This window comes from Chrysemys picta, chromosome 24, assembly GCF_011386835.1.
Source record: "Chrysemys picta bellii isolate R12L10 chromosome 24, ASM1138683v2, whole genome shotgun sequence".
Lineage (NCBI taxonomy): Eukaryota > Metazoa > Chordata > Testudines > Emydidae > Chrysemys > Chrysemys picta.
The window spans coordinates 1,648,725-1,668,611 of NC_088814.1; the positions used below are offsets into that span (position 1 = coordinate 1,648,725).

A 19,887-nucleotide genomic window follows, 5' to 3' on the forward strand; every position below is an offset into this window, starting at 1 on the left:
ACCTCTGATTGCCAGTAGCTGGGGGTGGATGTCAGGGGCTGGATCGCTTGATAAATTGCGTGGTTCTGTTCATTCCCTCTGAAGCATCTGGCATGGGCCAGTCAGAAGACCGGTTATTGGGCAAGATGGACCATTGGTCTGACAATCTGGCCATTCTTGTGTTCTTAGTTGGGAGTCTCTCTCTTCCCATCCAAACAGAATAAATGTTTGACTTCCTTAGTGGTGTGATTCTCATACAATGATTCTTAATGTGTCATCCTACAGACTACTTTGTAAGATCCTCTGCCCTTAACACCCCAACTCCCCATGACTTCCTGTGTTCCAATCTCTGGACCACCCAGTGCTTCAGGAACCCCTGGTTTAACAGACTGCATTTGGCTAAGTTACCTAAGGTCTTAGAGTTGTAAGCATTCCTGAGCTCCGACCACGGCTTCACTTTAGGGGGGTGGCTTGATACTCCGTTTGCTCATAAGGGAGGAAAGGGGCTCTGTCGTACCGTCCATGCCAAGGCACTGAAGATGGGTTAATCCCACTCCATGTGTAGCTAGCATGACTTGCCAGAGCAAGTCCCCTAGTGTGTGTATTGGTTCTAATGACTTCTGCCATCGAACAGTTTCCCAAAGGGGCTGGAGGTGGGGGAGGCTCATGCAATTTGGCTGATCTGTGGCCTGTATGAAACTAGTCTGTTCGTGATCCGGTTTTCGGTAGGCAAGTGGCCAAACACTTGGCAGGAATTGCTCTAGGGTTCTCCGCTACCTGTCTTAGCAGCGAGGAGAGTGTGGTGTGTGGCTAGTGTCCCTGGGGACAGGCTCCAGAGACTGGGACTCACTTCAAACCAAGTACTCGGTGAGATCACTGGCGAGGGCAAGCTAAGGGGGGTTGGTCTCGAGCATTAACAAGTACCTGATCCTTCCTCCAAGGATGGACCGATAATGCACCCTGTTTACTTGGAGATTCTGATTGGGTGGGGTGGGAGGGGATCCCTTCCTGCTTCTGCAGGAGATGAGCTTGCTTCTGGAATACATGATCAGACCAAAATCCTTCTGCAGGGGATGCTACTAATGCGCAATCTCTAATGTCTTCCTCTTCCAGTTGGAAACCCACCTTCCCTGAGTGCATCGGAGTCCACAACCAGCACAAGCCCCTTGCCCCTGAAGTCCAGGCTCTTGGCACTGCCGCACTGTAACGGACCATGGCGGGTCGAGGTGGAGCTGCTCGACCGAATGGACCGGCTGCTGGAAACAAAATTTGTCAATTTAAACTTGTCCTCTTGGGGGAGTCGGCAGTGGGGAAATCTAGCCTCGTCCTGCGGTTTGTCAAGGGCCAGTTTCACGAGTACCAGGAAAGCACAATCGGAGGTGAGTGCTCACGGCCGTGATGGGGAAGCCACGAGAGCCCCGGTCCATGAGCTAGAGGGTTGGTTTCAAAGGAGCAGGGGTTAGGCTAGAACTCAGAACTCCCTAGTTGTGCCACTGATGCTCACCTTGGGCGAGTCCCTTCCCATGCCGGAGTTCCTGATTTGTAAAACGAGTGTAATTCTTGCCGGGCTCAGCAGTTCGGGATCTGCTGTAAGTGTTCATTAAAGCGCTCTGCAGTTCTTGGGTCAAAGGACCTCTGTTTAAAGGCTGGCTTGGATCCCAGTGTTAGGTGTGGGGTCGGTAAACTCGGCCTGTCGTCTTTCCAAAGCCGGTGAAGGGAGTTCTAGAATCCTTACGCTTTCGTAGGCTGACAACCTTGCTCCACTGTCCCCTCTCACTGCGATGGGGGAAGTTGTCACAGGCACATTACGTTGTGGCCAGTGTGGAAAAGTTCACTGAGACCCAACATGCTTTGTGCTGAGATCGATGTGTTTTCAACGGGGACCCAGGAGAGTCTGCTTAGCACTCTGCCAGCTGGGAACCCCTGCCCTGAGGGAAGGCGATCTTGAAATGACTTTCTTAGAAAGCTGCTGCGGTGCATGGCGAGCATGGGGTTTCCCCCGTGTCCTCGACTCACTTTCCCTTCCTGCACAGCTGGCTGCCACTCTCCACCCCCCAGTCGGCTGTGGCAGAGATGCTGTGCTCAGAGAAGCTGCTGGGCTTGAAAACCTCTGAAATGAACCTGGCAGCCTGAGCTAGTCTGCCGCGCTGCCTGCTGCTGGGAATTCCTAAGACTGGGCTGGTCCAGTATGGCCAATGGGCCATCTACCAATATTAGGGTGCTCCCTTCTAACAGTGGCTGGTGCCAGACGCTTCAGAGGGAGTGAACAGAACAGGGCACAAGCTTCTGGAAGTCAGAGGTTTAGGGACACCGAGCATGGGGTTGTCCCCTGACCATCTTCGCTACTAGCCATTGCTGGACCTACCCACCGTGAACTTTTGAACCCAGTTATACACCACATCTCCTGGTAACGAGTCCCACGTTAGACTCTGCGTTGCGTGAAAAAGTTCTTCCTTCTGTTTGTGTTTAAACCTGCTGCCTATTGACTCCATTGGGTGACCCCTGGCTCTCGTGTTATACAAAGAGGTAAAAACTCCTCCCTTTTCACTTTCTCCACACCAGGCATGATATTCTAGACTTCAATCAACCCCCATCCCTCCCTTAGTTCTCTTCCAAACTGAATAGTCCTGGTCTCTTTGCTCTCTCCTCATATGGAAGCTGTTCCAGACCGCTAACTATTTTTGTTGCCCTTCTCTGTACCTTTTCCAGTTCTAATCCCTTTTCCCTGTCAGCAGGGAAGCTGTAGTGACTGATACCCATTTTACTTCACTGCTGTCAATTCTCCACTGCTCCCCAGAGTAACCCAACGTAGACAAAACTTCATAGTTGGCCTCAGTCTGGCATGAAGTCCAGAATATCTGGTCTAGGAATTCTCTAGATACAGAAATGCAATTCTTCACAAATATTCTCTGGCGTCTGTGGGACTGGTGAACCTTGATTGCTTTCAATGCGTTCATCTGAGCTGACGAAAGCATGTTCCGTTAGTCAAGCAGGACCTTTAGACCTGTCCTACGAATGGCCTCTTCCGTTTGAAGCAGGTGAACCGCTGGCCGTGATCTTGCTTCTCCAGCCCAGTGTTCTGCCTTTGCTCGCTTTGAGCACTGCACAGTTTACCTCAGACATTCGATGGCATGTCTGCCCGACTGAGGGTGTCGGGCCTAGGAAACAGAGCTAACTTAACACCCATCCTACTTGATTTGGTTGTCGTCAAATCTCACAGCCTTGTATTGATCTTAAATAACCAGAAAGCAAACTGGCCGTTGCCATTTGTAAAGGAAAACTGGAGGCTGAATATCGTGAAGGGCTGCCGAACAGCGCTCCCAGGGGAGTCTGGAGGAACGGTAACGAGACGGGAAAGCTTGTTCCAGAACTCTAGAAATGACTCTGCTGTCCGATGCAGTCTGTGGCAGAGTAAATGGGCCACTGGCAAAGAGCATTGTTTTTGCTGCAGTTACCTGGCTGGCCATTGGGAGCGTGCATATTAAAGTGCTCCTGCTGTTGGGACGCTTCCAGGGCCCCCTCGAAAGGGTTAAGACAAAAGGCACTTTTCTGTGCAGAGTAATCTTTAAAAAAAAAAAAAGGGGGGGGGGGGGCGCATGCATACAAACCCCTTCGCAGGCTTCATGTAAAAAGCAGCCTCCCCTTGGCTTTGAGCTTCACTTGTAAGTGTCGGCAAACTGGCTTGTTTTCCCCACGCTGCTGGGCAGTAACTTTACATGCATGGTGGAGGTGAAATGGAAGGCTTCAGCCTTCCTCCTGGTAGAGTATAACTAGTGCCACAGCAGCAAAGAGGAAGCTGTCGAATGTCTGCGCCCCACTCAACGCTGCCTGATGGAGAACTCCTGGCGTGTCTGAACCTCAGCAAGGTCTAAACCCAGCTCTCCACCAGCATGCGCTAGTGTGCCTGATAGCAGCTCTCCCTTTCCACCTCTGCCCCTGGGAGCTGGTTAGGGCACTGAGCCTGACAGCCCCCTGGGTGCAGGGGCCATGGGAACCCCCCCCCCCCCCCAATGCAGGCGGTGTGCACGGCAGGTCTGGGCCCTCCATCGAGAACGGCAGAAAGGGAACACACAGAGCATGACCCTCTGGCTGGAAGGGCAGAGTTACCTTTCACTTTCATTTCATGGAGGGGACCTTTCCAAGAGCATAAAAACAGGAAGAGAACAGCCTGGTGCCTTGATGTACGGTCAGTGACTTGGGTGAGACGTGCAGGACTAGACACTCGCCTGCGCTAGTCACGCCAGCCGAATGACGTGGTAGTGAATCTATTCGGGATCTTTACTGCTTCATTGAAGCCACATGGGTGTGTTTGGATCAGCTGTTCTGCCTGGAAAGCCGCTTCCAGACACGCCCATCTCAGTCTCTGACCCACGCGTCTCTGGAGTGGAGCAGGGCCCCAGCGTGTCCTACCGGATCAGCAGCCTGGGCATTGATGTCCTCTTGGCCCAGAACACCCTGCGACTGCCTGCGTAGCACTTAATTCTTCTCCATCGCCCTGCCAGCATGCCTCCGCCAGCTCTGGCCTGGCCCCCACCTGCTGAGGAGAGGGAGGCTCCATTGTCCACCCAGCCGTGACCTCTCCGAGCCTGGCAAGGGGCTAGCTGGGCTGCGGAGAACTAGGAAGGAATTTGTCAGTGTGGCTAGACGGCTTTCAGGTGGCAATCACTGCTGTCCAATGACTCGGGCCGGATTTCACCCTGTGACAGACCCCTCTCAGCATATGCACAATGTGCCCGGCCCTTTAACAGCATGGTCAGCCAGGTGAAGAGCTGCTAGCCCGCCGTTGCAGTCAGTCAGCAGGCGCCCCTCGAGGATCTGCAGCTGGCCTCAGCTACGTTGTGCGGGGTTGGAGGGACCCCATTTGAAGAGTGGCCACACAATTGCCCTGCCCTTGAAACCACTTCAGGGATGACGCCTGGGCACTCAGAACGTGGTGGGCCTATGGCTGGGTCGGTGAAGTCATTAACAACGGTCGTCGCTGCCCACTCATTACACCAAGCAGATTTCCCCGTCCTGTCCTGTGGGGGCATCCGTGACCGTAATGACACACAGGAGAGGCTGAGTCCATTCCAGTCCCCTGAGCCGTCACTCCCTTGGCCTGTGGTAACTTGAACTGAAAAGCGCACTGCAGAGCAGGCAAACCGTATTAAAGTGACCCTGCCCCAGAGCTACCTGGCCTATAGTGACCTGCTTTCCTGACTGCTGTCGGGGGCTGAATGACACCGTCCCGTAGAGGGACCCTGGGCAGCTTTACATGTGACTAGTGGCCTCGGCTCTATTTGTAGCCCTTTCCGGTTGTACCGGATGTAGCTGGCTCCCTCAGTGCAGCACCATGGTCAGAAACGGGATTCACAGGAAGGAGGCATAAGAACAAGTGGCTGGAACCTGCCCACTGACAACAGGGCAGGAGACAAGGAGCCAGGACGGCTGGGCTCCATTCCTGGCTCTGCTGCACGGATCTCCTAGCTCAGGAACCCACTCCACGCCTCACTGGTAAACGCTCCGAGATCTCCAGAGGTGCTAGGGGCACATCGTCCTCGCGTCCCAGGGCTGTCGACGTGAGCACTGGAAGAGACACGCTGAGATCCCGCTCTAGGCCTTCACAACCATGTGAAGAGAGCCTCTAAGCTAGCCTAGCTGTCTTCTGTGTGAAGAGCAAGTCCTCTCCCGGTGTGCTGCAGGGGCTAGGCGCCCAGTAGCGTGCTGTGCTCGGATGCACCGTGGGGCAGACCAGTTCGGCTGTGTCTCTGGCTGCAGTAACTGGTTTGGTTCCTGTCTCTAGCTCACGATTGTTGTAGTGTTAAGATATCCTAGCTGTAGCCACTGGCGGCATACCTGACTGCTGGGTAACGTAGCCCTCACTGGGGCTTCCCCCAATTCCTAGCTGTGACATTCCCCAGGGTGCAACCTGGGCTGTTGTGTCCCCGGAGTGCCTTTTACACTGCTGGGCTGTCTGAACAGCCACTCCTGGCCTGCCCTCGGCCTTCGGCCTGCAAAATCCCACCCAGCTGAGAACACATATGCTCTCCAGCCCTCCATGAGGGGATTACCTGCAGGGCAGCACCCGCGTAGCCCCAGCCTTGATGCCCAGAAATGTCATGTTCTCTTCAGCACCCTCCTGGACAGGATGAGCTCGGAGATGGTCCATCGTTCCCACACTGGGCGTGATCCTGCACCAGCCTTTATCCCCAGGAGAGGTTCTCAAACACACGGGTTTAGCTAAAACACGTTTATTAACGAGAGAGTTCAAGTGGTAAGGCAAAAGTCAGAAGTGGTTACTAAAGAAATAAAAGGAGAAAACCGTAAGCTAATTCCAAAACTTTACCAAGACTAATAGGTTTAAAAGCAGAAAAGATTTCTCACCAATAGCTTCTGGCAGTCTGGAGTGGCTGGAAAACCTCCTGGCCAGGATCACGCCCCCAGTTCAATGTTTCTTTCTGGCTTTCAAGTACTGTAGGCAAGAGTGCTGGAAGCTCCCTAGAAGTGGGGAGGGGGAAGAGGTGGGGTACTAGCATCTGAGCCATGGCCCCATACCTGCTCCGCCCCTCCCCTCAGGCCTTGCCCCCTGCTCGCTCCTCTCCGCTCCTTCCCTCTGTCAGAGAATACTTCCACACCCCAGTCACGCGCCCTTAAGGCAGGTAAAAAGTGATGGGGCTGTAGCCCTCTGGTCCCCCTGTTCTGGCACCCTTGGGAAGAGGTTGTTAGGGACACTTCCTCTCTCTCTTCTCTCCCCCCCCACACTTCATCCTTTCTACTGGAAAAACCCTGGCTGGGTCACGAGGGCAGGCAGCTCCCTTGTGTATGGGAGCGCCAAACTGTCCTTCAGATGAACTGTCCATGTCCTGCTCACAGCTCCCCTCTGCTGGCGAATGCCCCGTTCAGCAGGTAAGGGCTCTTGGCTGGCGTGCTAGGGTGTCTGTCTCTGAGCATTGCCCAGAACTACGTCTTGCAGTGACCACTGTAGAGCCACATCTCCTCAATTGACATGCAGTGATGTTACACCCATTTCAATGGGATCATATGCAGCAGATTAGGAGTTTTCAAAGGGTACCTCCCAAGGCAGCCTTGGTACAAATCAAACCATATAAAGGCAGTGAACGTGGGGTGGGTGTCACACGAGCGCAAAGAGAACCAGGTTCTCAAAGGCCAGCTGGCTTAACCCAGGGCTGTCCGGCTCCTTTAGAACTGACCAGTCACTTCTCCCACAGCTGCCTTCCTAACGCAGACCGTCTGTCTGGATGACACGACGGTGAAGTTTGAGATCTGGGATACAGCGGGACAAGAAAGATACCACAGCTTGGCCCCGATGTATTACAGGGGTGCCCAGGCAGCCATTGTCGTCTACGACATCACCAACACGGTGAGTATTGAGCTGCTGGCCACAGACTGGCTTGCTGGAGGGGAGAAGGGGCAGTGTCTGGGTACCCTGCTCCTTGGGACGCTGCAGGGATGGTGTCAGCTCAGGACTGGGGGCCAGCAGTTTGGGGGGGGGGGGGTTAACCCCACCTCTGACATGCCCCATGTGTCACTTCCCCTTGGCTCTGTACTGGGCTCTGTAGTGACCTAGCCACTGAGCCTTGGCCCACAGTGCTTGGAGGTAAACCATTCTCCTTGCTGACTAGAATCCTAGAATATCTGGGTTGGAAGGGACCTCAGGAGGTGTCTAGTCCAACCCCCTGCTCAAAGCAGGACCAATTCCCAACTAAATCATCCCAGCCAGGGCTTTGTCAAGCCTGACCTTAAAAACCTCTAAGGATGGAGATTCCACCACCACCCTAGGGAACCCAGTCCAGTGCTTCACCACCCTCCTAAGGAAAATCTTTTTCACAATATCCAACCTAAACCTCCCCCACTGCAACGTGAGACCATTGCTGCTTGTTCTGTTATCTGCCACCACTGAAAGCAGACTAGATCCATCCTCTTTGGAACCCCCTTTCAGGTAGTTGAAAGCAGCTATCAAATCCCCCCTCATTCTTCTCTTCTGCAGACTAAATAATCCCAGTTCCCTCAGCCTCTCCTCATAAGTCATATGCTCCAGCCCCCTAATCGTTTTTGTTGCCCTCCGCTGGACTCTCCAATTTTTCCACATCCTTCTTGTAGTGTGGGGCCCGAAACTGGACACAGTATTCCAGATGAGGACTCACCAATGCCAAATAGAGGGGAACGATCGTGTCCCTCGATCTGCTGGCAATGCCCCTACTTACACAGCCCAAAATGCCATTAGCCTTCTTGGCAACAAGGGCACACTGTTGACTGATATCCAGCTTCTCTCCTGCCTCTGTTCTGGGCAGGAAGGGGGAGGGGCTGCCCTCCCTCACCCTGCCTCCTGCCTCCTTCTAGGACACGTTTGTACGGGCCAAGAACTGGGTGAAGGAGCTGCAGAGGCAGGCCAGCCCCAACATCGTAATTGCATTAGCAGGCAACAAGGCCGACCTTGCGAGCAAGAGAGCCGTGGATTTCCAGGTAACAAGAATCGGCGCAGACGCTGCCCTCGTTCAGAATTTTTCCTTCCTTGATCTCCAGTGTCCGGCTGGAGCCTATCCAAGCGGCTGCATTGTTCCAGGTGGCTGCAACATGGTAACCCCCCAGCCCTGCTGGAAGGGAAGTGGAGCCCACTTGTGTCCATCCGCTCCTTTCAGAGCCCATGTCTCCTCCGTGGGGCAGGCCCGTCTCGGGTGGGGATTGGAACAGGCTGACCCCCTAAAGCGTCTCCGCTGGTGTGCTCTGCCCACGCTCGCTATGCTGCCACCCTTCGGCCAGCTGCCTCCTTCCCCAAGGCAGATGAGCCACGTCCCGCCAGCAGCCAGACGTCTGAGGAGCCTTTCCAAGGCGGGTCTTTAAACGGCTTCCCTGCCAGCTCCCACCTCCCCGAGGGAGCTTGGTTAATGCTGAGCTCGTGTCCTGAGGCTTTTCCATGTCGCTTGGGCAGCAGCTTCCCGTCACGCCGCAGTTCTGTGCGTGGCACTGAGATGCAGGTTGGGTCGCTACCGTAGCAGCCTGGCCCATGTGCTTCCCAGCTAGCGGGCGTCGCACAGAACCCTTGCGAGCAGCGTCCCAGACAGGCCTGCCTAGCGCTCCTGCAGCGGGGCAGCTGGCGGGAGATCTCGGTGGTGCTGTCAGATGTGTGGGTGGGGAGGTGGGATGCCAGCCCGAGCCCCGCCGTCAAGTGCAGCCGCACGAGTCCTCCAGGGCGCGAGGGGACTTGTCGGAAGAAGGCAAAGCAGCAGAACCTAGTGTGATGGGGCTGCAGAGGTGCCCAGGCTGCTGGTCTATCCTTTGCCTGCCTTCCAGCCCCCCCCCCCCCCCCCTTGTGTGAGCGTAAGGCCAGCCTTACCCTCCTGTGATTGCCTCCAGGAAGCCCAGACGTATGCGGACGACAACAGCTTGCTGTTCATGGAGACCTCGGCAAAGACGGCGATGAATGTGAACGAAATCTTTATGGCAATAGGTAAGTGGGGTAGCTGCAGTGCCATTAGCGATGTCTGTATGCACCTTCGCAAACCAGCGTTGTGCTGTGTGCCGCCTGCCTGCCCAGCAATCCCCTGACTCTACGCCCCAGGGCAGCGAGGGGGAGCAGGACCAAGTCACTGCCCGGGGAGCAGTCCAGTTGCCCGGCTGGACACAGCCACCCCTGCTGGTTAAAGGCCCCCTCCCCACCACCACCCCTGCACAGTAGGAGCAGCCAGAGAGAGAATCGGAGCCTGCCCACTCCAGTTTAGTGCTGCCAGAGTCCTGGGCAGCCCATGTGCTGGGCACACCTGGGATTGGCACTTCCCTTTCCAGTTCCAAGTCCTGGCTGACGCGGCACGAAGGCCACCTCCCTGGGGGAACACGAGAGCTCCGTGTCGGAGCAGAGCTCAGGGAGCTGACGTCAGGCGTCACCAGCTTCTCTGCACGTGAGCTGCATTGACCCATTCCTCTCCCTCCAGCCAAGAAGCTGCCGAAAAACGAACCCCAAAACGCGGCCGGCGCTCAGGGCAGGAATCGGGGCGTGGACCTGCAAGAGACCAGCCAGCCCAGCAGAAGCCAGTGCTGCAGCAACTGAGCGGCCGTTCCCACCTGACCGAAGCCCTTCCAATGACCTGGCTGAAATCCACTCGACCCAATCGCACTTACGGTAGAGCAGCTGGCCATTACGGCTGCCGTGATTTCTCCATCTCCTTCTGATCCTAGGCTGGAGGGAGCTAGTCCACCTGCACCTTTCTGTACAAATACTAATTCCATTTTAAGTCTTAAGTCACTTTTTTAATATATGAACTGCTCTTCCCTCTTCCTGGCGGTGGATCCGTGGGCTGGGCTCTTCCCGCCTTTGCTAGGCGAGGGCTAGAGCCGAACGCCTCCCACAAGCTTCTCGTTCACTATTGGAAACAAGGGTCCTTCGTCCCGTAGCTGGGCTCTTGTTTCGGAGCGATCCACACGAACAAGCCACGGCTCATTCAGTGCCACATGCCTAGAACAACCACTAAACACAACCACAGCATTAGAATGCCATTCAGCTCCGGCGTCCGAGCTCTGGCTTGACCAAATCACAATGATGAGTATTTTGGGGTGAGGGTGAGGGGGGGCAGAGGGGAGCAAAACTGGTTTCTTCTGTATTTTGTATTGTACGTTTCTTCAACATGTAACCAATCAGTATCTTGTCAATATAGTACATACCAACTAGCCTTCTGTCGTCCTTCTCTTGGTGTTGGACTTTAGCATGCCAACTCTTTTCTAGCTCTTCAGTTCTGGTGTAATGCACTAATAATCCTCTTGCAATTTTTTGCAAAAAAAAAAAAATCTTGTATAAAAAAAACAAAAGAAAATTGTCCTTTTTGACAGTGATGTGATGCCACTAATGTTAATAACCTTGCTCTAGTGCAAACCGCTCTGGTTTACTGATGTACAGAGATGGGGGTGGGGGAGACTGGGAGGAATTTGTCTGTGGAAACCATCTGTATTAAACCTGTAATTCCACAAAATAAAACCTGGAGGGAGGTATTAAAATTGCTTCTGTTGCTGGAGTCTAACTCACGTTGGCTGCTGCCTAGTGCCTGATGCAATGTTATACAGATTGGTATTTAAAGAGGAACTGTCAACTTAGTCTTCATCACAAACTTATGTTGTGTGATTAAAAAAAATTTTTATAAATCCAATGTGCCCAGAAACGTTTGAGTTTTATTAAAGCCATGTAAATGAAATGTGGGTTTGGGTGTTCCCCACACATCACGCTAGTACCTGAAAGTGAAACTGGCCAGTGTAGTTTCATTATGAATTTGTTCATGTGCACAACACGAAAGATCTCAAAGCACTCGACCAAAGAGGTCAGTATTGTTACCGCCACTCTCCACGTAGGGAAATGGAGGCACAAGGGCCTTACCCAGATCCTCCAGTGGCCAATCAGAACTAGAACCCAGGTCTCCTGAATCCATCACACTTCTTCTCACTCCTCCTTGTCAATTACAGTGGCGGTGTCTGGATTCCCCATTGCGCTAGGTACAGCTGCCTAACGTGCGTGGAAATGCTGATGGTAAAGGGCAGGCATGGTGGAGAAAACTAAATGGATTCCCTTGAGAACACAGGGACTCTACAAGGTGCAGAACCAGTGCCAGCTTGAACCAGGCCTAGAGGGTGGCAAAATGCACAGGAAAAACCAGCCTCCCATAAAATGAAAGTGGCTGTATCTGGCTACAGATGGCAGCCTGGAGGAAAAGGTCTAGATCCCAAAGCCCACCATGCCCATCACCTGTCTGATGGCTTGAAGGATTTAGTAACTGTTCCCGCAACTGCAGCAACATTGAGCACTAGCAATGCACCGAGGAAGCTGGAGAGCAATCCTGAATTTCAGAAATCCACGGACGAGACAGGTTGTCGTTGTCCATGTGGAAAATGACAGCGCTGTTACCTGAACTTCCTTTTTCCAAATCTGAACAGGGCAAAGGTAGAAGCAACAACCAGCCCAGCTGTCTTAATCAGTAACCACATCTCTGCCCCCATGTTCATACAGCCAGAGGAAGTGCTCTGCCTAGTAGCAGGTTGCATTAGCTAATGGCTGGAGTGGGTGTTGTGAGGTGTCCCTCAGCATGGGGAGCGCTTTGCTGCAAGGGACCATCACGCCTGCCGTCTGTACCTTAACTTCCTGCTACAGTAACTGCTAGTTGGCAGGGCAGTGCTGCCATCAGAGGCACCTCATTCCTGCCACTAGCAGGGTCCCTTAGCCCAGGAAAGCGAACATCAGCCTCTTCCCTCGCTGATCCTGCGTGTACAAGGGGAGCATTTCAGGAAGGATGTGGGCAAACAAGAGAGTCCAGAGACGAGCAACAAAAATGATTAAAGGTCTAGAAAACATGACCTATGAGGGAAGGTTGAAAAAAGTGGATTTGGTTAGTCTGGAGAAGACATGAGAACAGTTTTCAAGTACATAAAAGGTTGTTACAAGGAGGAGGGAGAAAAATTGTTGCTCTTAATCTCTGAGGACAGGACAAGAAGCAAGGGGCTTAAATTGCAGCACTAGGAAAAACTTCCTCACTGTCAGGGTGGTTAAGCACTGGACTAAATTGCCCAGGGAGGGTGTGGGATCTCGGTCATTAGGGATTTTTAAGAGTGGGTTGGACAAACCCCTGTCAGTAGATAATACTCAGTCCTCCCGTGCGTGCTGGGGACTAGACTAGACAACCTCTCGAGGTCCCTGGCAGTCCTGTGATTAAAAGCGAAGTGAGACCTGATGCTCCTTGCGCTGCGTATGGTAGAACCAAGCTGGGAGGAGGGAGGATCCCAGCCCTAGATCGTAAAGGTGTTGAACAGGCAGGTACCATGTGAAGATCAGCCCACTTGATAATTCTCTGCACGCTCCTTTCCAGTGCCATGGGAAAGCCGCTCTCACTAGCCTCAGACCGCTGCCGTTAGCGGAGGGCAGCCACAGCACAGGGCAGTGTTAAGGGGGCGGGCTCTGTACTGTATTTTCCTCACACAATTGCTCCTGCTGGCTTGTTCCTTTGTTGGGCACACCTGGCCTCTCCCGTTTTCCAACTGGAATCGTGGTGGTAGCTGCTCTCGAGAGTAATGGGAGATGTAGGAAGCAGCCAGCAGTCTCCCCCAGCCCCCCTCCAGCGTCTCGCTAGAAACTGTTCAAAGCGGTGACGGGGAGCTGTTTCTACCGCCACTGCAAGGTGAAGAGCTGACTTGCTCGAGGGCTGGGGGCATCTAACCTTCCCGGTGCTTTGGCCGAGACCAGCTGAGGCCAGCGGGAATGTCTGGCTTTCACTTAACTAAAGGGATAAAACGCTGCCAGCTAGTGCCTGTTCTGCTTAGCCAGCACCTCCTGAGTCTGGCGAATTGCAGATGCTCCTGTCTCCTTTCACTTACAGCCTCCTGCCCCAAGTTCCCCAGCTGTGGTCCGAGCTCAGCACCTCCCTAGCAATGAACTAGGGCAGCGAGTTACGTGCTGCAGGGCAGGGTGGCTAAGGCCGTGCTCCAGGCGTTCTGCTGCAGCTCGAAGCACCCCCCGTCCCTGGATTGCCTGGGTCAGTCTCATGAGAAGCTTCTACCTGATCACAAAGGGTTTAGGAGCCAGCCTCTTCCCACCCTTGTCCTGATGGAGAGCCCGGAGCCAGGGCGTGACTTGCCCACCACCTGTGTGGGAGGGATGCCGTGGTATCAAGCTGCTTGTCCCTACAAGGAGCTGTGACTAATTAACAGTAAAGGGGATGGGCCTGGGGCTAGAACCCCTAGAACTCCATTAGATTCCCCCCCCCCCTTTCTGGGGCCTTGAGCTGAATGTCCTGTAACCTCCCCCACCTTTTCTGGCAGCTGGGCGTGGCGCCGGTACCTGCACAGGATGATACAAAGGCCCTGGCAGTGCTAAAAGGGGCCCTGCTCTGGGAGGGAGCCCTGCTTGCCCCTTCCCTCCCTCCGGGAGGGACCCCCCAGGCCTGTTCCCTTGGAGCGGGGTGGGCCAAGACCCCCTCTGTCCTGTAGGTTCTGCTGAGTTCAGGGAGCTGCTCGAGGGTGGGCTTGGAAGCTCCACGGCTGCAGAGCCAGGGTTGCGTGTGGTGTAGACGGACCCGGCGCTGCTCCTGCTGCTCTGTCCTGCCCCATGGGGCCTAATCCTTGTACATCAGCAGCCAAGCCGGACCCACACCAACCAGCAGGGGCTGACTTCTAGGGAGAGAAATTGATTTGGTACAAAAACTATTTGGAATCACTTTTGCTCTGACCATAGTGACAAAAACTGATGCTAGTTTTGAAGCCACTTGTTTTAGGCTCCAAAAATCTGTTCTTGGCCGCTCCGCCGGGGCCGCTGCCAGCAGCTCAGGCGGTTACCCCCGGGCTCTGCCGTCAGCCCCGGCCTCTGAGCCCGGTGCTGCTGAGCCGCCCGCAGGGCCGAGCTGGATGGGCACGTCCCTCGCGGGGAGGGCTGGGGGGGCCAGGCACGGGGCTTCGATGCACAGCTGCCCCTCCCTGGAGATGGAGCAGGTCAGGCGGTCGGTGTCCACGGCCTCGGGCACGTCCCACTCCCTCCTGAACACCTCGTACTTGTAGGAGAAGGAGCCTTTGCCGTCCTCGCTCTGCGTCTCCTTCCTGCCCGTCAGCAGCACCTTCCTTCCCACCAGCGTCACCGCCAGCTGCTCGGGCGCAAAGCCCCGGATGTCCTGCCGCACGGCGAAGGGCTCGGCCGTCCCCTGGGCCAGGGCCACGCTGGAGCTCTGGCCTGGCTCCCCGCCGGGGCTGCCGCTCCCTCCGCCAGCCAGGGGCCACCCCATGCTGCTGGCAAAGTCCCTGGCCTGCTCCAGCTCCCGCAGCAGCTCAGCGAAGAGGGCCCCTGGGGCCGGCCACAGAGTGCGCACGGGGCCCAGCCCGGCAGCCGGGGGGTCGTGGGGGGGCCGCAGGAGGTGCAGGCGCTACAACATCGCTGCTGCTTGGGCTGCTGCTGGCTCGGGGCTGAGTCCTCTCCGGCGGGGCTGGGGGCCGGTCTGGTGGGTGCCGGGGGCCGGCAGCTTTTATCCCCTCCCGTGGGGGCCTGGCCCCTTCCAGAGCCCTCTGGCTGAATGGGATAGCCCATTCCCATTACTCAGTGCCCAGAACAGGCAGCTCCCAGCCGCATGCCTGGCTCACGGCTCTGCCCTCCTGCCAGCTTATAATTAGCAACCTCGTCTCAGCCTCTAAATAAAAACTCCTGGCAGCTCTACGACCCCCCTGCCAACGGCCTGTGACCGTCCTTCCTTCGCCAGGCGGAGCGGAGCCCCGGCACGGGCCCAGCCCTGCCCCAGGCCTCCAGGGCTGGTCTCTCCCCTCGGGTGCCAGCTCCGTCCCGCCCCGCCAGGCTGCGCACACCAGGCAGCGGGAATGACTGCCCTTAGCTGAATGCCCAGGGTGCACCTGCCCGGCTCAGAAGACCCTGCCCCACAGAACTTAGGCACGTCCCCAATTCAATGCAGCCAGCAGAGAGGCAGTGGGGTGGAGTGGGTCGGCCCACGGGCTGGGACTTGGGGGACCCAGCATCTATTCCCAGCTCTGCCGGTGACCTTGGGCATGTCACCTCCCCTGTTCTGTGCCTCAGTTTCTCCTCCCTACACCTTGACTAGCTTGTAAATGCTTGCGGCCGGGAATTCCTCACTGTGTGAACCAGGCCCAGCTCACGGGTCCCAGGTGTCCCAGCTCAGGTTGCTACTGTCATACAAGTGATAACTCATCACGCGATGGGCTAACGAGGGGACTCAAGCCCCACCCAAGGGCGGTTGTTGATTTCCCAGCCAGGGCACTGAAGGGCCCGTCCCACGGCCTGGCCTGGCAGAGCCATAGTGCTGGGGGTCCGTTTACGGGGGGCTAGAGGTGACAGACCTGGGCCGTGTGCCCCTCAGCCTGCCTCGCTGGGGAGTGCGCTGAACAGCTGGCTGGCCTCTGGAATCGCCAGGCGCTAAAGAACTGCTCCTTTGCCCCCGAGCGAGACCCTCGGTGCCGGGGGGCAGGGGAAGCGCACAGGGGCTGAAAGACGCCCCTGGCCTTGTGCTGCTCGGCCGTGAGCCCCTCTCAGCCCCAGGGGTTTCCTGCCCGCTGCTCCCCAGGCCGGATGGGACCCTTGTGATCACACCGGAGCCCCCGCTCCAGGCTAATCCCCACAGCAGGTAAAAGCCGGCGCCAAGGTGTCCCCCCTCCCCCGGCTGGTGGGGGGGGAGAAGCACTTGCTGTAACCCGAGCGGTGGCTGCGTGTCCCGCTGCTCTATTTGGAGTGGGGGAAGCCAGGCCAGGGATGCAGTCACTGTTATTTTGCCCCGTGAGTAATCCCGAGGCATCAGCCTCGTAAAAATAGGCCCTGGTGCCTGGCGGGGGCGTCAGGGCCAGAGGGCTCTGGAAGGGGCCAGGCCCCCAGGGGAGGGGATAAAAGCTGCCGGCCCCCGGCCCCGACCAGACCGGCCCCCAGCCCCGCCGGAGAGGACTCAGCCCCGAGCCAGCAGCAGCCCAAGCAGCAGCGATGTTGTGGCACCTGCACCTCCTGCGGCCCCCCCACGACCCCCCGGCTGCCCGGCTGGGCCCCGTGCGCACTCTGTGGCCGGCCCCGGGGGCCCTCTTCGCTGAGCTGCTGCGGGAGCTGGAGCAGGCCAGGGACTTTGCCAGCAGCCTGGGGCGGCTCCTGGCTGGCGGAGGGAGCGGCAGCCCCGGCGGGGAGCCAGGCCAGAGCTCCAGTGTGGCCCTGGCCCAGGGGACGGCCGAGCCCTTCGCCGTGCGGCAGGACGTCCGGGGCTTTGCGCCCGAGCAGCTGGCGGTGAAGCTGGTGGGCAGGAAGGTGCTGCTGACGGGCAGGAAGGAGACGCAGAGCGAGGACGGCAAAGGCTCCTTCTCCTACAAGTACGAGGTGTTCAGGAGGGAGTGGGACGTGCCCGAGGCCGTGGACACCGACCGCCTGACCTGCTCCATCTCCAGGGAGGGGCAGCTGTGCATCGAAGCCCCGTGCCTGGCCCCCCCAGCCCTCCCTGCGAGGGACGTGCCCATCCAGCTCGGCCCTGCGGGCAGCTCGGCAGCACCGGCTGAGCCGGGCTCAGAGGCCGGGGCCGACGGCAGAGCCCGGGGGTAACCGCCTGAGCTGATGGCAGCGGCCCCAGGGGAGCTGGGCGGAGAAGGGGGAGCAGAATCCAGGCGCCAGGGCTGAGACTTGACTTTTTTTTCGCTTCGGCGGCGCTCCGGACCTGCCCCCCGGCCCCATGCGTCCCGCTATTTTGTTCATGTAATGTGGTCACCCTAGCTGGGCCCTGGGTACCTGGCTGGCTGCAAGCCAGATTCACGGAGTGTAATGTATTTTATATGAAATAAACGTTCCGGATTTTCCCCTGGGCTGGTGCTGCCTTCGCCAAGACCGGCCGGTGCCAGCACTCGCTGCGGGCGCCTCCTCGGGCCACGTCTACGTTATCATGGCGCAGGCTGGCCCCGCGCAGCTGGCCCCTTCTGGGGAGGTGGGTTCCCCCCTGGGACACGCCCAGCTTGCCTGCCTTGGGGGGAACATCGGGGGGAGGAGGTGCCAGGCAGGCTCCTGGGCTCCACTGGAGGCTGGGGGTGAGGCACAGGCTGAGCCGGCGGAGCTCAGCTGGCACAAAGCCCAGAGGGGCAGGACCATGCAAACCCAGAGCCTAGTGCTGGGTGAAAGGGGCTGGCGTGCAGGGCTCGCCTGGGGTACATAAATCAGACCCCTCCCCCCGAGGGAAGTGGGAGGGGCATTATTTAAAAGATTATTTCCAGGAACCTGGGAGGGAAACTGAGGAAGGGTGCTTGCTGGGCCATCCCAAGCCACCAGGGGGACAGGGGAGGTGGGGACCCCGGTGCAGAGACCTGCCACATCCACAGAGCACCGGGGAGGATGAGCGCGGCTCCTCCATGCAGCCGCCTCTCACCTGCACGGAGCCCTGGGGCTTTACCGCTGGTGCCAGCCCCTTCGGTCCCTGCTTCCTACCGGCCCAGGGAGCCGGTCCAGCGCCAAGCCCAGTCATTCCCGTAGCGCCTGCATGGCCAGAGAACGGGCTCCCCTCGGCTCTCTCAGCGCACCAGCATATGCCAAGCCGGGATCCGTCCAGCTGGCCCACGGCTCTGGGTGAGTGGCAGTGACCGAGGTCGGCGCTAGGCCCCCATCAGCTCCAGCCACATGCAGGCAGTAACTCCGGGGAGCGCCTGGCCCTGCCCAGGGACCCAGAGTCTCACGCAGGGGCGGGAAGTTTGCAGTACAAACAGTCTCGGCTCCAGGGCCCTGCTGTGCCAAGCAGCCTGTGTGCATGGGAGCCCAGGCAGGGGGCGGGCATGTGCCAGCCAGCAGCTGTTTGTCCCAGGGCCAGTGCGCTCCTCACCCGGAACCCCTCTCCATCAGTCCCTCATTAGGGCCCCATCCCCCAAACCCCCGTGCAGAGCGGCAGTCACTCAGCCAATGGGCTCGCTGCTGCCAGTTGGACCCGCAGGACTGGGCCTGACCCTCTGCCAGGCTCACGCCAATGACATTAGCTATGACGGTGTATAAACCTCTAGCAGGAAGCGGGGCCCCGACGGCTCAGCCAGTGCATGGGGCGGCCACATGTGGGGGACGGGGCTCGGGCTCCAGCCTGCCCCAGTCAGTGGGAAATTGGAGCAAAAACCATTTCTACAAAGTCCACTGACAACGGGAACGTGGGGAAAACAGATTTATTCCAGCGGTGACACAAACTAGAGACACCCGGAGAGAATCATCACCTGGCAACATAGCCAGGGGGGAACAGGGAGATGGTGACACTTGCGCATTCGTTACAGGTCCCAGAATCCTGCCGGGAGCCTCCCGCGGATTTAACCCGCCCCAGAGACAGGGCAGTTCCCCAGGCTCTGCTCCGGAAGAGGCGTGGGGGGCACAGTACCCCGCGAGCGCGCAGGGCCGGAGCAGGCAGGGCTGGCAGCCCGGCCATGGCTGCGGGCTCTGGGGCGAGGGGCGCTGGCACCTCTGGTGGGTCAGGACCCCCTCGTTCCCTCGCTCCCTCCCGCAGGTCCACTGCCTAGCCCCTCCTGCAGGACCCCCTCATTCCCCCGCTCCCTCCCGCAGGTCCCCTGCCCAGCCCCTCGCTGCTGTGCGGCTCCTTCCCCTCCCCGGCTTCCTCCACGTGCTGCATGCGGATGGGAAGGGCTCTCCTAGGGTGACCAGATGTCCCGATTTTATAGGGACAGTCCCGATTTTTGGGTCTTTTCCTTATATAGGCTCCTCTTACCCTCCACCCCCTGTCCCGATTTTTCACATTTGCTGTCTGGTCACCCTAGGCTCTCCCCTCCATGGGCGCCGGGGCCAGGCGCGGAGCCTGGATGCAGAGCTGTCCGTCCCGGAACAGGGAACAGGTCACGGCCTGGAGATCCACGTCCTCTGGCAGCACAGTCTGTGTGTGCAGCTCCCTGTATTCCCGTCTGCGGCCCCCCTCTTCTCACGTGCTTTGCTTTTCACGCTTCCCAGCCTCCATCACGCTCCTCCCCTCCAGCCTCACCGTCAGCTCCTCCGGGGAGAAGCCGGCCACGTCCACAGAGAGCTGGAACTTCTCCTCCCGTGGCCCCGGGGAGCCCAGCTCCGCCTTGGCATCGCCAGCCTCCCCCAGCTGCCTCTGGCCCGCAGGCTCCCAGCGGAGGGGCGGCTGGGCCTGGCAGACAGCGCGGCGTATCCTGGCCATCTCCTCCAGGTGTCTGCGCACATCGCCCGCCACCTGCTCGAAGCAGCTCTGGGGGGCCGGCCCCAGGAGGGGGCTCCCCGGCTCGCTGCTGCAGACCCACGTGGGGCCGAAGCCCCGCGACGGCCACCGTCTGAGCGGGAGCAGCCGCACCAGGTACCGGAAGCAGCTCGGCATGGTACTGCTGCCCAGACTCCGGCTGCCTTCACCTGCCTGGCGCGCTGGGGGCTCTTGCTCTGCCAGCAGCCGCAGGGCCGCCTTATATAGCCACCCGGCC

The 19,887-nt window shown here is 57.9% G+C and overlaps 3 protein-coding genes across 4 annotated transcripts in view; 2 read left to right on the forward strand and 1 right to left on the reverse strand.

Moving 5' to 3' along the window:
- RAB5C (RAB5C, member RAS oncogene family) overlaps nt 1–11,114 on the forward strand; it is a 36,319-nt gene extending 25,205 nt beyond the window's left edge. The window contains exons 2-6 of one of the 2 annotated variants that reach the window (XM_065577887.1): nt 1,093–1,358; nt 7,188–7,339; nt 8,271–8,442; nt 9,334–9,427; nt 9,909–11,114. In XM_065577887.1, coding sequence (XP_065433959.1) covers nt 1,193–1,358; nt 7,188–7,339; nt 8,271–8,442; nt 9,334–9,427; nt 9,909–10,146 — 822 coding nt within the window. In that variant the 5' untranslated portion in view covers nt 1,093–1,192 and the 3' untranslated portion in view covers nt 10,147–11,114. The remainder of the gene's footprint in view (nt 1–1,092; nt 1,359–7,187; nt 7,340–8,270; nt 8,443–9,333; nt 9,428–9,908) is intronic. The other variant, XM_065577888.1, reaches the window with a different exon arrangement.
- Nucleotides 10,806–15,202, reverse strand: LOC135977355 (heat shock protein 30-like). The gene has a single exon (XM_065577890.1). It carries the CDS (start codon nt 14,718–14,720, stop codon nt 14,277–14,279), a length of 444 nt encoding a protein of 147 aa, XP_065433962.1. The 5' UTR covers nt 14,721–15,202; the 3' UTR covers nt 10,806–14,276.
- Nucleotides 15,203–16,295: 1,093 nt separating this feature from the next.
- LOC135977354 (heat shock protein 30C-like) lies at nt 16,296–17,295 on the forward strand. The gene has a single exon (XM_065577889.1). The coding sequence runs from the start codon at nt 16,430–16,432 to the stop codon at nt 17,027–17,029; it is 600 nt and encodes a 199-aa protein (XP_065433961.1). The 5' UTR covers nt 16,296–16,429; the 3' UTR covers nt 17,030–17,295.
- Nucleotides 17,296–19,887: the final 2,592 nt, after the last annotated feature.